Below are 14,439 nucleotides of genomic sequence, written 5' to 3' on the forward strand. Positions count from 1 at the left end.
TGTTTGACAGATTATGGGTCAATAACTTATCTTCTTCGGTTTCTGGGGGGAACTCAACTCGGACGGCACCTCTATGGAACTTCCGCCCTCCATTTGACGTGCGCATGCTCCGCCCTGCTGCTTCCTCTTTTACTGTGGCAGTGAGCGAGAGGCACCATGAAGGCGTCCGGCACAGTACGTAAACCGTAAATTTACACTTTTTCACTCTTCACACGCGGCTTCCAACAGCACATTTAATAAAATAACGTCTAGTTTGAGGGGCTCGTGCAGAGCTATTTCCATAAAGTGCGACTTAAAGCGGCAATTTGAGTCTTTTCACCCCGGTGCGTTCGCGTCTACAACATGGCGTCAGCACCATGTGGACTGGGCTCAAACTGAGGGCTGCAGCCGGAGAGAGTGCGAGCTCTCACGCCTTCACTGAGAAAATGAGCTCGGCTTAAGGTGTGGAAAGCGGTCCAGCAGTAGCACTGATCATATTTAATCTGATTTAATTTCAGCGCAGCTTGATTTGCGCTAGTAGAAGCTAACGTTAGCAGCTAATGTGAGTTCATCTCTGACCCGAGCTATCGGCGTGCTTTTTAACCAGGCATAGTGAGCCGGTTTTTTAGTAGGAACTGTAGTTTTTAATCATTGTTTTATAAATATCTGGACTTTATGGAGCTTTTTTTTTTTTAAAGTCTTAAACAGTTTTTTTTGTAGAATCGCTGCTTTTTCAAAGCGAGTGCGGTCAGTGAATGAATACCGTAAAAACTCCTCCAGCTCACAGCAGTTATTCTCCACTGTAGGCCAGAACTGGAGTTGATATAAAGTGTTCAGAAACAGACACAAAGGCTTGGCAGCACAAACTGAAACACGGACTCAATGAACTGCCTTTAATCCGTATAGAAAGCACTGAATGGAGCGGCTGCAGAACCTCTTTTTTAAAAAAGCCCAATTTAAGGTTTTCTCCAGATACTCAATAATTCAGTGGCAGGTGTGTGCACACCTGTGGTGGTGATAGAAATAGGAAATGCTAAGAAAGATTTCGGCTAATGATGACAGCAAAAAAACCCCAACCTAACCCCGAGGAAGTATAAGATAAAAGGAAACAGTTATGGATTCTTGTTTTTAATAGAAAAACACAAATTTTTAGAGGATTGTGTTATTTGTAGTTTAAAATATAATTGTTCAAAAAAGCTTTAAGATATCAATAAAAACTGAAGTCATTTTAAAGTTTTGTTTTTTAGCCAAAATGCCACTACACACACCTCAGATCCGTCAGTTTAATGATAATTTAATCATGTTTGAATGTTTGTGGTAAGAAAATGAAACTGTTATTTTATTATTAGTTTGTTTTTGGTGATGTTTAAGTGAGCAATGTTATTTGTAGCTTGTGTGTCATTTGTGATGTCTCCGTACGCACCCAAACCCAAAGGTCACGCCGTTTTCGTGGCGTGATTTTGTCTGGCGTGCGAACAGGAACTTGGTCCTTGTCGCCTTTCTCTGCTGCTGTCGTGCCTCCGAAAGTGAATTCAGGGATCAACATGTCCTATTGTTGTCTCGCTGTTGTTGCTTTGATCATTTTACCTACATGTGACGCATCTTCATTTTCTTTCCACAGCTTAGGGAGTATAAGGTCATTGGGCGTCTGCTGCCCTCGGCTAAGAACCCCGCCCCCCCTCTCTACCGGATGAGGATCTTCGCCCCGAACCACATCGTAGCCAAGTCTCGCTTCTGGTACTTTGTCTCTCAGCTGAGGAAGATGAAGAAGGCATCCGGAGAGATCGTCTACTGCGGCCTGGTGAGTCTCTGTTTAACCCTCATTTCTTTTTTCCTTGTTAGCGACTCTGACATCGTCTAATGGCTCGTCGTGTTTTCCGGTCAGGTCAACGAGAAGACGCCTCTGAAGGTGAAGAACTTCGGCATCTGGCTGCGCTACGACTCCCGCAGCGGCACCCACAACATGTACAGAGAGTACAGGGACCTCACCACATCTGGAGCCGTCACTCAGTGCTGTGAGTACTAACAGCGGGCCAACGAGGCGCCGTTAGAAACTGTTTTTAGAAATCAGATGAATTTACCCGGATCACAGTGAGAATGAGGTTTGGATCTGCTTGGTTTACGGTTAATCCCAAAAGTGGGGATTCTGTTTTTCACAGCAGCAAAATATTAAAGATGATTTCAGATTTTGACCTTTTGTCGTGTTTTCATGAGAAATGGGGAGCTGGCTTTGTGCTTTCCTGGCAGATATATTGATCGTTGTGTTTTTGTCAGGAAAAAAGTTTGCTGATGAAAACTTGGAAATGTTTTCGCCAGTAAAATTAACGACGGTCAGCGTGCAGCCAGATTAAATTTTTCTGACTTGTTCTTCATTGTGAGGATTTCTCTGCTAAGGACGTGCCGATGGAAACCTCGGACAGTAAATCTGCAGAATCATTTCCGTTTTGTAGTTTCATGGCATCTGAGCGTGCTCCTGCAGTTTCTCCACGGTTTTAAGGACCTCCTGGCTCCAACGTCCAGCTGAGCTCGCACGAGCGCTCTGAAGCGCCTGTTCACTGGTTTTTGTTTGAGCTGCTAAACCCAGCTGTGTGTCAGCGCTGTGGTGTGTTTGGTCTGAGCTGACAGCTGGTGGTCAAACACCTGAGTGTGGACGTAACTCCTGCCTCTAAGGAGGTTTTAGGCTTAATGATGAATTAATGTCATCATCTGGATTATTTAACAGGATTAATTTAAACATCTAAAATTACTGAACTATTATTGTTCCATCACTGATGCCGTTTCCTCCAGCGTCTGATCAATGATCTCTAACGAGCAGGAAGGCGAGCATTTCGCTCACATCTGAATCTAAAAATTGAACCTTAGTAGAAACGAAGAGCAGCAGGTGACGTCTGAGCGTTTTTAGGGTTTAATTTTTATCTAAACCCTAAAAACCCTTAATTTTGCAGGGCGTGGAAGATTTTATCAACAGATGTCTGCACAGAGCGGCTGCTTCCTGTTTGTTAAGCTCTGCCTCCTAACCTCTCTTTCAGATCGTGACATGGGAGCTCGCCATCGTGCTCGTGCCCACTCAATCCAGATCATGAAGGTGCAGGTGATCGCCGCCAACAAGTGTCGCAGACCCGCCATCAAGCAGTTCCACGTAAGTCTTCCTCTCGCTGCCCTCCCTCATCAGGAGGCGGGACTCTCTCTGGGCTGCTGCCACCATTGTCAGCTCCAGCTTGAAAACCCGCCACACCAATGGCCAGATTCCTCTTCCAGGTTTCGAGTCTCCATCTTTAAACCTGGCGGTCATGAAGCTGGCGACAGACAACCGTTAGCGCCTTTGTTTGGCGCTTTAACGTCTGATCGTGTGACTTTTGTGTTTCCCTGCAGGACTCCAAGATCAGGTTCCCCCTGCCCCACCGGGTCCTGCGCCGCCAGCACAAACCCCGCTTCACCACCAAGAGACCAAACACCTTCTACTAAAAACAGCTGTATTTGTTTTTGTGCGGGAAATAATAAACGAATCGACCGAACAGCCGACGCCTCGTCTCTGTCTCCATCTTACTGTCACACAAACATCAAACGCTGAGCTGCCGGCGCTCAGTCCTCACATCACATTTAACCGTATTATGCCATTTGTATCATATTTGCTACATGAGTGTCTGAGAGCTCATCAACATGATCAATACTTGACATAATTTCAAAATGTTATGGACAAAACCTTTTTGGGGGTCTAAATTTCACATTCTTGTTAACAAAAAGTTGCCCAAAACACCCACTGTATCAACTGTGATGCAAAAAAAATCTAACAAAATATATCTTAAACAACATGATATAGCAAAACAATTGTTATGAAGGTTATTAAACATATGAATTATAATATTTCTTTGATGGGTTGGATTGGATTACAGGGTTAAAGAATAAAAAATGAAGCACAGTTTGAACAGCAAAATTACCAATAAAGTCCTGTTAGTACACAGACCATACTGTCCCATATTTATAGGGTAATTAAGTTTTTATTTTTATAAATTGATTCAGTGTGGTATGAATGGGGGAATGCCTTTGCTAAATATTCTCCAAAGCTGTCTGGCGGGCTGGTTCTGGAGCCCGGGCCTTATGACGCCCCTGATTTAAAGAGCTGAACTTTGACCCACCCTCTCATGTTTTTTATTTTATTTTTTATTTTTATTTTTACATGGCTTCAAACTTAACATAAATTAATATTCTGGAGCTAAAACTTTCATAAATAAAGGATGGTCTGCCTGGGTGTCAGAGGACCGTGAATCCAATTCTGATTTTAAACTTTTAAAGGTGTCTTACAAATGTAGAAAATGGGACTTCTTCTTGTTTGATATTTTCTCAGATGATGAACTGAAGCACTTTTATCCACCTTCTCTCTAAATCCACCAGACATGACATCACTGTGATGTTTGTGATGGTCACATTTTAGTTTTTGATGAATGTGATCAAACACCAATCAGCTGACAGTTTCTATTGGTCGAACCTTAAAGAGTGATGAAACTGCTGAGGCTGACGGGCAAATCAAATCCCAACAAATCCCTGATCTCTGACCTTTGACCCTAGGAGTAATTGTGAACTTGCTGCTCTTATGCTGTCTGTCCACACGGTGGCAGTGTTGTCCAGGACATGAAGTGTAGCTGAGCAGCGATTTCAAAGCTGCCACCTCAACTGATTATTGATTAGCTTAACCTTTGTGCTGATGAAGGCCACCTTCTCAGCCGACCTCAACCTCTAAACATTCAGAGCTCCGCCTGTCCAGATCTTTGTGCTGGATCTAATTTCCAGTTTGATGACATCAGGCCACACTCGAGATCATCAAGTGTGGATCGTAGCTGAGAGGCCCTGAAACCTGACAGGAATGAAAAGGAGAGACTTCCTAAACACTTTGTGTCGTCATGCTGTTTTCAAAGGTTCTGTATTTCTATGAAACTTACTCAATTGAAATTCTTCACAGTCTTTGGTGAGAATCTGAGGGACCTGCAGAAATGTGAAGGGTGAGAATGTGTGTTTGGTAGAGTGGCTCAGTGTGAATGTGGGTCCACTTCGGTTGTTCGGACTCGGCTGTAATCGTCCTCAATGTGGACTAACTTACAGAAAAGGAGTGAACTGGGCATGTGCAGAGAGGACCTCAGATAGCGCTGGAAAACTTCACCTTCATGAACATGTAAAATTGTTAGCTATACAGAGGGAGGCGGACAGCAGGAGGACGGCGGCGTGTTTTCCGTTATTTTTGAGCAGCTCCATGCACAGCACTGGTGACAGGAAGCTGGTTATAACTCCAGAAATGAATACCGCACAAAGCAGCTTAGTCTGTATGGCAGGGATTTTATTGTTGGTCTTAAAAGGCCGTTTGGTTTAAATTCTCAGGACTTCGAGCTCCGACTGCACACAGTTAAAGCTTCCCAGAGGAGCTCATTGGGAACGCCAAGCTGCCAAGAGCTCAGAGGCCCTTAAATGCTGCTGGCTGTTCTCTGCATGTTTGAAATACTGCTGATGGCTCTCACACAGAAAATAAGTGTAGGCAGAGAGGGGACGTCTGATACCAGCCTGCTGCAGGACCGAGCTACGGTGGCCCAGAGGTGCCAAATACTACAAACGTCAGAACTTTCCTCTGTTAATGATCTTATTTCCGAACGTTTAACTCACCGAGCATTAGCATCAGCTAGCTCTCCACTGAAACCATTAGCTCCAGTTTAAACATGTGTGACGCAGAGCAGCAGAAACATGCCTGGGTGGATGTTTGACCCCTCTCTCATAATTCATATAACGCCCAAGCATGCATTCTGTGTAAACTCAAAGGCTTGTGGGATTTAATTAAAATTAAATTACATTTTCTGACTGGGTTATCATGGAAAGCATGACAGCAGAGACATTTTTCAGCTTCATCGCAGGAAAAACAGTCAGCCTTTACAAAATGATTCTGAACCTGAAGAAATCAGGGCTGGAAAAATGATCCTACTTTCAAATTTAGGTGAAAAACAAACCTTTCATGAATCTAAAATATTTGAATGCCGATGTGAGCCTTGAAAGTTTACCCAGAATGCACTTTTTATTAAATATGGGAGAGGAAACGACAACATGGCAGCAGCCAATAATCACAGTGAAAATACAGTCGGCCTGTTAAAGTCTGAACAATTAAATAATTGCCAGAAAATTCCTTTTTTCTGAAAATGGAGTGGTTAATGAATCTTCATAAGAGTTTTAATTTAAAATGATAATTTTAATGTTTTAAAATGTATTGTTTGTAATGTATAGTGCAATTAAAACTCAAAACATTATTAAGGGGTAGTGAAAACACTGTGAAATCACAGTGTCATTAAGTTCATGTGTTTCAGCAGTCTGAGAGTGGCTGTGGTCCAGGCATCCAGCTGGTCACCTACCAACTGGAATATCAGTGGGTTGGTCCCCAAGTCCCTGAGCAGACCCCAGGTTGTCCCTGATGCTTCCATCATGTATAAATGTTGGACAACGTCCTCGGGCACAGAGGAAGTGATGTAGGAATGTGTGTGTGATTTGGTAAAAGAGTAGTGTAGAAAGTGCTTTGAGTGACAAGCTAAGAAGGAAGGAAGTGCTCTGATTTCTCTCCTCTGCTCACTGTTTCAGGTTGTTTTAAGCCCCGCCCCCACCACGCACACAATGAACAGATTCAATTCAATTTCTTTATTGTCCCACAAGGGGAAATTAGTTTAGCAGCAGGAGGATAAAAATAAACAGAACAATACTATAAAATAATAATAACAATAATAATGATAGAAAGTTCAAGGACAATTATTTGCCATTAAGGAGACAAGACACAGTAGGGATAAAAGAGACCTGGAGTCTTTTAGTCCTCCTCGGAGGTACTCTAAAACGGCGGCCGGAAGGCAACAACTCAAACTCACTGTGAAGTGGATGGTTCACACAATTAATAATAGAATGAGCCTTTCTGAGCACATTTCTATTGTAAATAGGGATGGGTATCGTTTTGGTTTTATCCGATACCGGTGCCAAACTGGTACTTTTGAAATGGTGCCGGTGCTTAAACGGTGCTTAAACCAGTGCTTACAGAATGGAGAACACAAAATTGGTCCAAAAACCTCTCATGTTCAGCTGTTTTTTTGTAAAAAGATAACAATGTTAGCCTTTTCTGCAGCTATGGGGCATATATGGTATCACTCTTGGCTGGAAGCAGTGCTTAAACAATGGAAAAAACACAAACTTTGTCCAAAAACCTCTCATGTTTAGCTGTTTCCCACTTTTTCTTTGGTCATTTTAGCCTTTTTGGCCAGGGTGAAGGGAGTATCTGCCATCAAACAAGAAGACAGCCGCATGTAGCTATGATGATGTTTGCTAGTTCACCTTACATGCATTAATGTAATAACGTGGTTAGCCTACTCAACATAAATTATACACGAACAACATTAAGCTACTCACGCAGAGAAGAACGGCTGCTGCTGCATCATCATCCGTCATCATTTCTGCTACACTGGCAGGGCTACGGGCCAGGACTCTCGTCTTTGGGTTTTTGGGGGATGATGCTAACTCCGGGTCCGATAACTGGCACCACACCCACAGTAGATGTGCTCGGTGTGAGGTCTCGCAGCAAGCTATCAAATACGCACATTTCTCGGCTTTTAAAAAAAACCCGCTATGCGTCGCCAGGTGTTTCATCGGATTTGAGGTGTTACCTCCTTTGACAGTATCACAGTATCAGCTTAAAGCACTTGTTGCAGGCTGCTGAGTTTGCATCTTTTGCTGTGAAGTACAGCCAGACTTTTGACCACTTCGCCTTGGGCATTTTTAATCTGTAGCTCTGCTCTAAAAGAACGTACGTACCTGGACCCGCCTACTATCCTCGGAAACGTAAACTGATTGGCTAGAATTCAAAGTGTATGACATCTCAGGGGAAAAAAGCACCGAAATAAAGCACCGAAATGTGCGCTGCTTTTCGGTCTGGTTACTACCGTTTATGTCAGAACCGGTGCCATCATGGCACCGGATACCGGTACCCATCCCTAATTGTAAATGGCCAAAAGTTCATCTTGCCAGCGCCCTGAAATTTTGCTAGCAGTTTTTACCAGAAGTCCCAACTGATTCTTATTCTTCACCGTCAGGTTACCAAACCAGGCAGCAATACAAAAAGACATCACAGATTCGATAAAACGATAGAGCACAAGAATTGAAGTCAAGACAGCCTGTTACTGTGTTATACTGTTGTATTAGTCTGTTACAGTATTATCCATTAGCCATCTGCACCATCATCAGTCTGCTTAGCAGTAAAGCTGCGGAGCGTGACCTCAGGTCAGGTTATTTATCCTGTACTGGCAGCAGACGTGTCACTCTGGGCTTTCTTCCTGTTTTCTGGTGTTTTTCAGCCCAAATGATTCATTAAGAAAAGAACCTGCAGCTCGTCTCAGGATTAAATCACTGATGTGTGCTGCTGTTGCAGAGTTTCATGTTAGCTGTTTGCTTCCTGCACACTGAGGGGAATCCTGAGGCTCTGACCTGACCACAGTCTGGTCTTGGCCTCAGCCAGGTTTACTGTTCTGCGGCCTGGGCCGACAGCTCGAGGTGGCCGGGAGGCTTTGTGGATCCCCAGCCAGCCAAAAACTCTCCGCAGGTACAGAGTGGCAAAGCCTCAAACCACAAAATCCACAGGGCATAAAGGCTTAGTGTCAGGGCTGCAGGTGGAGACGCAGGAGTGAGGCGGAGGTGGAGAGGGTAATTATGCTGTGGTGGCAGTGCTGAGTCCTGACCTCTATGCTGTCCTTGTGTTTGGGACTGAACAGCTCATCAGAGGGATTCATCCAGTGCTATGAGTCCTCCAGGAGCTCACGAGGTTCCCAGTGAGCCTGCAATGATCTTAAAAACCTCGACATTCATGTGAGAAGTGTCAGTGTTCTTTTACCTGACGCACTGATTGTTCTCACCTGTGTTGGTAACGATTACCTGTCCTGCTCCTTCTGTCTCATTTTTACAGTCAGTCTGTTCCTCGTGCAGATTTGTTTAGTTGAATTTGTTTGTTTCAGTGATGGTTTCAAAACAATCTGACACTAACAGCGACACTCATCACATCTGGGTGGGTTTAGGATGAAGGTCCTGGTGGTTTGATCCCCAGCTGCTGACTCCAGCTAGTAGGATGTCAACGCTCTGGAGGGGATTTAGCCTGAGATAGATGTTTGATCCCCGCTGAAATGAACTGAAGATGAATATAATGACTAAGCATCGTCTTTTATCGTCGTCAATAAAAAAGCTCAAATGCAATCCCCCATATGAGGACACATGGTCACAGGAGGTCAAAGGTCAACCTTTAGATGCACGCAGGTCCTCACCCACTCCACACTGAGTTGTCTCCTGAGGTCACTCCACACTGGTGGATTACAGTGGTGTTTGGTATGTGAAGGCATTCTGAACTGTTTGTGGATCAGCTGAAGGACTTACAGATTAAACTGAGCTGTGGCAGTAAGAGACGGTGGGATGGAGAAAGGCGAGCAACTATGGGAGGCGTGATTGCAGTGGAGCAGCAGAACGAGAACTTCCTGTGCAGGACGAGCGATGAGACTGGATTCACAGCGTCTCCCTGGAAGCACCAGTATGCTGTAGTATTCTTTAGAACCTGGAACTAATGGGAACCTTTCCTGGAGACAAAAATATTTAAAGCTGAATGAAAATGACTTGAAGCTCAGCCTCAGATGGAGCATAAACTTCAGAGCAGCACGAAGTGTTTCGGCCCTCTGCTGAGCTCAAACATCACACCATCGTTAACTTCACACAAACTGAAAGTCTGAGTAGGACTTTCTGGCAGCTCCTTGCCCACCTGAGGCCGTCACACTGCAGGCCTGCAGGTCGCCTTACATAAATCCAACATGGCCACATAAAATCATCAGCGAGCAGCAGCCTGAGAGTACTCAGAGTAATTACCCCTCACTGAGGCAGAGCTGGCTCTTAAATAATCTCCCCTACACTTTGAGGGGAGGTCGGGGACTTTCCCCCGCGGTCCGCCTGCAGAGAAAAGACAGCGCACGCTCCAAACAAAGAAGCACCTTTCTTCGCTGCCGGCTCAGCTATCGGCAACAGGACCGCAACCCGCTGACTCAGGCTTTGATTGACGGGCTTTAAGTTTTCTCCAGCAGGAGAAAGGAGTGCGCTGACCAGGACTGAACCCAGACCACGTTCTGCCGCCGCTGCACAGGAATGTGCTAAAAGCTCCGTGCTCAGCAGCCAAACACTTTCCATCTTCCACTTAATGCTTCTCCAAACCTCCCACGAATGTTCGGAGCCGTCGGAGCCAAAACGACATGTAATCACAAAGATCAACAAAGCTTAACAGCTTCTACAGAACACACACACACACACACACACACACACACACACACACACACACACACACACACACACACACACACACACACACACACACACTCACTGCAGAGTTCTCTGCAGACTTTGTACCAGTTTAAACTCATTCTTTCAGTGTAAACAGCAACACCTGATGGCCAAACCCTGCAGTTGACTCACAGGACAAACGTGTTTTAAAGTGTCGGATATTCACATGAAACCTTTTAAGGATTTAGGATGGCAAACATGTGGAAACAAATGCCTGGGAGTCATAAGCTCAGAAGGTGACCCCACATGCTGTGAGGCTCGTGCACAGGTTTGAGGACCTTTATTTCCTCGATAAAATAAAAGCACAATAAAAGCTGAAAAAGCCCCACCCACCCCTAAAGTTGCACCAGACCTCCTCCTGTAACCCGTGTGAGATTTGAGGATCACTGGGCCCTTGCATCTTTTCCAGTAGTTGCACGTTACTCCCACAGGGGGCGGTGCAGACTGTTCCACAGATTTATCGTAACCTGATGACATCACTGTTATCCCAGGTGTCAACTCGCTCACAGGTGAATCTGTTCTTTTTGAAGCATCAGTGTTAGCGTGTTAATTCTGTGGAGCCATCTGTTAGCAGCCCATCTGTACAACCAGTGAAAAAAATTGTTGAGCTTTTATTTTGAAGTTATTTAAATGTTTATTTGAACTTGCCTAAACACTGAACATGTTTTCTTTTCTAAAAAAGATTTATGACCAATCACAGCAGTCTATTTCACATTGACTAACACCTGTTAAACCTGAAGAGAACGTCATGGGTCAGAAGTCGTTCTGCAGACACCCGACCATACAATATTCTAGAGATTACGCTGAGTTTTGCAATAACAATCACATTTTTCTGCTGCAGATTTTGTCCTCACAGTTATCTGTCTGTTTTATCAAGTAAGATTATGTTTTTTTTCTGCTAAATGAGACATCAGATAAACAAACTGTCACTAAAACCTGCTGTAAGACAGTCAGTCTGCAACCAGTGTGTGATTGAATAAATGTCAACGAAGCAATTACATGCAATCTTTTTCTGATAATACAGCAATGAACAGTGACAAATCAGTGAAAATCATGTAGGTGAAGCTGTGTACAAATTTAATTATTACATGTGTGCTCAACAGCCTTTCTGATCTACAGGAATGTAACCAGAGTTAAGTCGAGTCCACTTGAATGGTCTCACTGACACAGACTCACTCACTCATGAGTCTGCAATCTGTCTGTATTTATAAACCAGACAGTAATCTCTCTGAGTGACTTCAGTCTGAGCTATGCTAGTTGCTCAGCTAACGCTGTCTCAGGATGTTGGTGAGGCCCTCTGTTCATAATATTTCCTGAGTATTTTTGTTTATTTAACAGAACACTGATATTTGGTGTCCCTGTATCGAGACAATATCAATAAATGAATATGGTGCTACTGTGCTGTATGGATCGCCACCCCTTTCAGGTTATTTGATCTTTTGTTTTTATGTCTGTATCTGCGTGCAGACTCGAGCCAGCTGCTAAATCATCTGTTTGAACTCTGTATGATCTCTTATGTTTGCCATATGTCATTAGCGTGAAGTTCTTCAAGCTAGAAGTTGTTTTCATCATAACCCTTTTGTTTTGTCTTTTAGAAAACAGACATTAGAAAACTGAGGATTACTTCGTGTTCATTGGGCAGCTTGTTGTTCCTTACTTCCTGCTCCTCTGTAACTCTACCATGACCATAACCTCCAAAATGATCATCATGTTTCATTCAATCTGCGACCAGAAACCCATCACCTGAGAAGGACGCTCATTTTCTCTTAGAAGGCGAGCTCTATACAATCTGAGCAGAGGAGTTCCCCCCCCTGGACATTACAGAGAATTCAGGTTTGAGGCTTCACCTTTACTTTTCACGAGCCACAACAAGGGTTTTCATGAATATAAAATAATCTGAACTTTCACCTAAGGTCAGGGTGATGAGGGTGATGATACTGCTCCAAAAACATTCCTCTGATGCCATCGCAGCAATATGCAGAGTCGGCGTTTGAAGTTCTCAAGCCTTCACACTGTCAGACATGGAACTGCTTGTTCGCTTCGTCCTCATCAGATCATAAGTTCTGATGAGAGAAACTGTCAGCGCTGTCAAACCAGAGGACATAGAGGAGGCTTTATTCCCCAAGAGGATGCTCACAGGAAGCTGGAGGGGGCAGGGCATATCTACAGTCATGCACCTGAAAACACAACAAGGGAAACCAAACAGATTCCTGCCTTTGTACGAAAACAGTCTGAAAGGTGAAGTAGTGAAGAGGGTTTTACACACTGAAGCAGTGATTGGTGGAATGGAGTCAGGTGAGTGTTTGGGAGGGAAACAGGGCAGGTGTTAGAGGATGAGGTAACGTGTAAACTGAAAAAAGTGTTAACTTCATCCTACTCCTTTTTGAGCATAAACATTGTGTAGACAGAGATTTTGAAGAAAACTTGATGTTTTTAAGTTTTTCTTTTCCCTTGTTATATCAATTATATTTACAAGTTTGAAATAACATCATTCTATCTATATGTGTGTGACGTTGACTTTTTTACTGAACAGAATACATTTTATCTTGCACTCTGGACACAATAAGTCAACACTTTTGACTCAGTCTTACAGTCACCACATGTTCTTAATGATTCCTTACATTAATAATAATTCATTTTAGAAGATATTTCTTTCTTCTTCTTTTTTTTTAAATCTTTTTGTCTGTTAATACAAATATTTTAAATATTTTAAAATCAAAATGGTTATTTTTTAATTTTAAAATATAAAGTATCTATAAAGTTGCATATATCATAATTTATTTTTTTCAACTGAATTTCTGTTTTTCATGAAATTTTCTTCTTAATCATTTTAATTTTTTTTTAACCCACTGGGATACAGCCCCAGTGAATGATTTTGTTTTTTACCATGCCAGGTTTGAATAAAATGTGTTTTAAAGATGCTGTATTTATACTTTGACATATCCCTACTTTTAGATTTTAGTCTCATACTTTTAAATCTTATTTGGTGACTTTAATGTTCTACTCTATTTTATTTTCATTTGGTCACATTTTTTTATTTTGACCATTTTAAAGATTTTTTTAAATTCATAACTCTTGATTAAAATTCCTCCTGGTGGAGGAAAAGGTTCCTCAGTATCCTGGGCTGTTTTATTTTTTATTATTTTGGCATACAGGCTGGAGAGTGCGGTTATTCCCCTGTAATAACAGTTATAAACACAGAGCTCCACTTTCTGTAATGGAGTGCAGTTCATTAAGGAGCTGGTTGCTTCTTCCTCTTCTTCTTTGGTGGCCTGGATACGTTGGTGTTGTTGTTCAGGTCTGCAGGACGCGTGCTCACACTTCAAACAGTGGCCAGTTGTTGTTGGAGAGTCCTCAGCTGGACGCCGGCTTCGTGTCTGTGCAGCAAGGAGTTAATCAGCGTGGCCTCGTTACAGGACAGGATGTTGGTTTAAAGACACAAATGTCAACAGACACTTAAGTGCAGCTCGTTAATTCCATTAACTTTCGTGAAGGTGTGGGTTTGTTCAGCTAACTGGGCTGAATTATTCAATTTGTGCATTTTGGAGGTGATGTTTGGACAGCTAATGTGTGGAGGACATTTTCCATAAAGAGAAGAAAGACAGAGTTCAGAGAGTAAAAGGAGCTGCAGATAACTATAGTTCATGGCTGCAAGTTCGCAAACACATTTTGATTTAATCAGTGAAGGGATGAAACAGACCACCATTGCTGGAGTCCGGCATTAAACAGTCAGTCAACACTTTCAACGGAGAAACCCAGAAACACAAACTCACAAAGTCTTCCTGCTCTCAATTTAACTTAAAAACTAATATCTGAACAAAAAACACACAGCTATTAACCTCATGCTGAAGGTATTCACTTTTTATTTGTATTTTCTAAATTTTATTTAACGTTCTGAAGGAATTTAACAAACCCTCAGAAACAATGCTGTATCATCCAAAAAATGTACACTGTATATAAAAGATGGACATAGCCACCAGTTTCTGCAGTCCCGTCTCTAAGTTTTATTTGGATCCTAAGTTTTTCCAGTTTTATCCTGCTGAGCAGTAATCCTGAATTTGTGTCCATCTACTTAAAAAAACCCCATTAAAC

General features: G+C 42.9%; 1 protein-coding gene and 1 non-coding gene across 2 annotated transcripts; both read left to right on the forward strand.

Annotated features, from left to right (window-relative positions):
• The first annotated feature begins 89 nt into the window (after nt 1–89).
• Nucleotides 90–3,501, forward strand: rpl18a (ribosomal protein L18a). The gene is made up of 5 exons (XM_085437074.1): nt 90–174; nt 1,601–1,780; nt 1,865–1,994; nt 3,009–3,118; nt 3,352–3,501. Exons 1-5 carry the CDS (start codon nt 157–159, stop codon nt 3,442–3,444), a joined length of 531 nt encoding a protein of 176 aa, XP_085293200.1. The 5' UTR covers nt 90–156; the 3' UTR covers nt 3,445–3,501.
• Nucleotides 1,396–1,527, forward strand: LOC146689267 (small nucleolar RNA SNORA68). Its single transcript, XR_014916213.1, has one exon. It is a non-coding gene; the product is annotated as a small nucleolar RNA SNORA68 (small nucleolar RNA).
• Nucleotides 3,502–14,439: the final 10,938 nt, after the last annotated feature.

The sequence above is a fragment of the Copadichromis virginalis genome, linkage group LG17 (assembly GCF_057382275.1).
Source record: "Copadichromis virginalis isolate Kocher_CV1m ecotype Utaka linkage group LG17, C_Virginalis_male_GT1.1, whole genome shotgun sequence".
Taxonomy (NCBI): Eukaryota; Metazoa; Chordata; class Actinopteri; order Cichliformes; family Cichlidae; genus Copadichromis; species Copadichromis virginalis.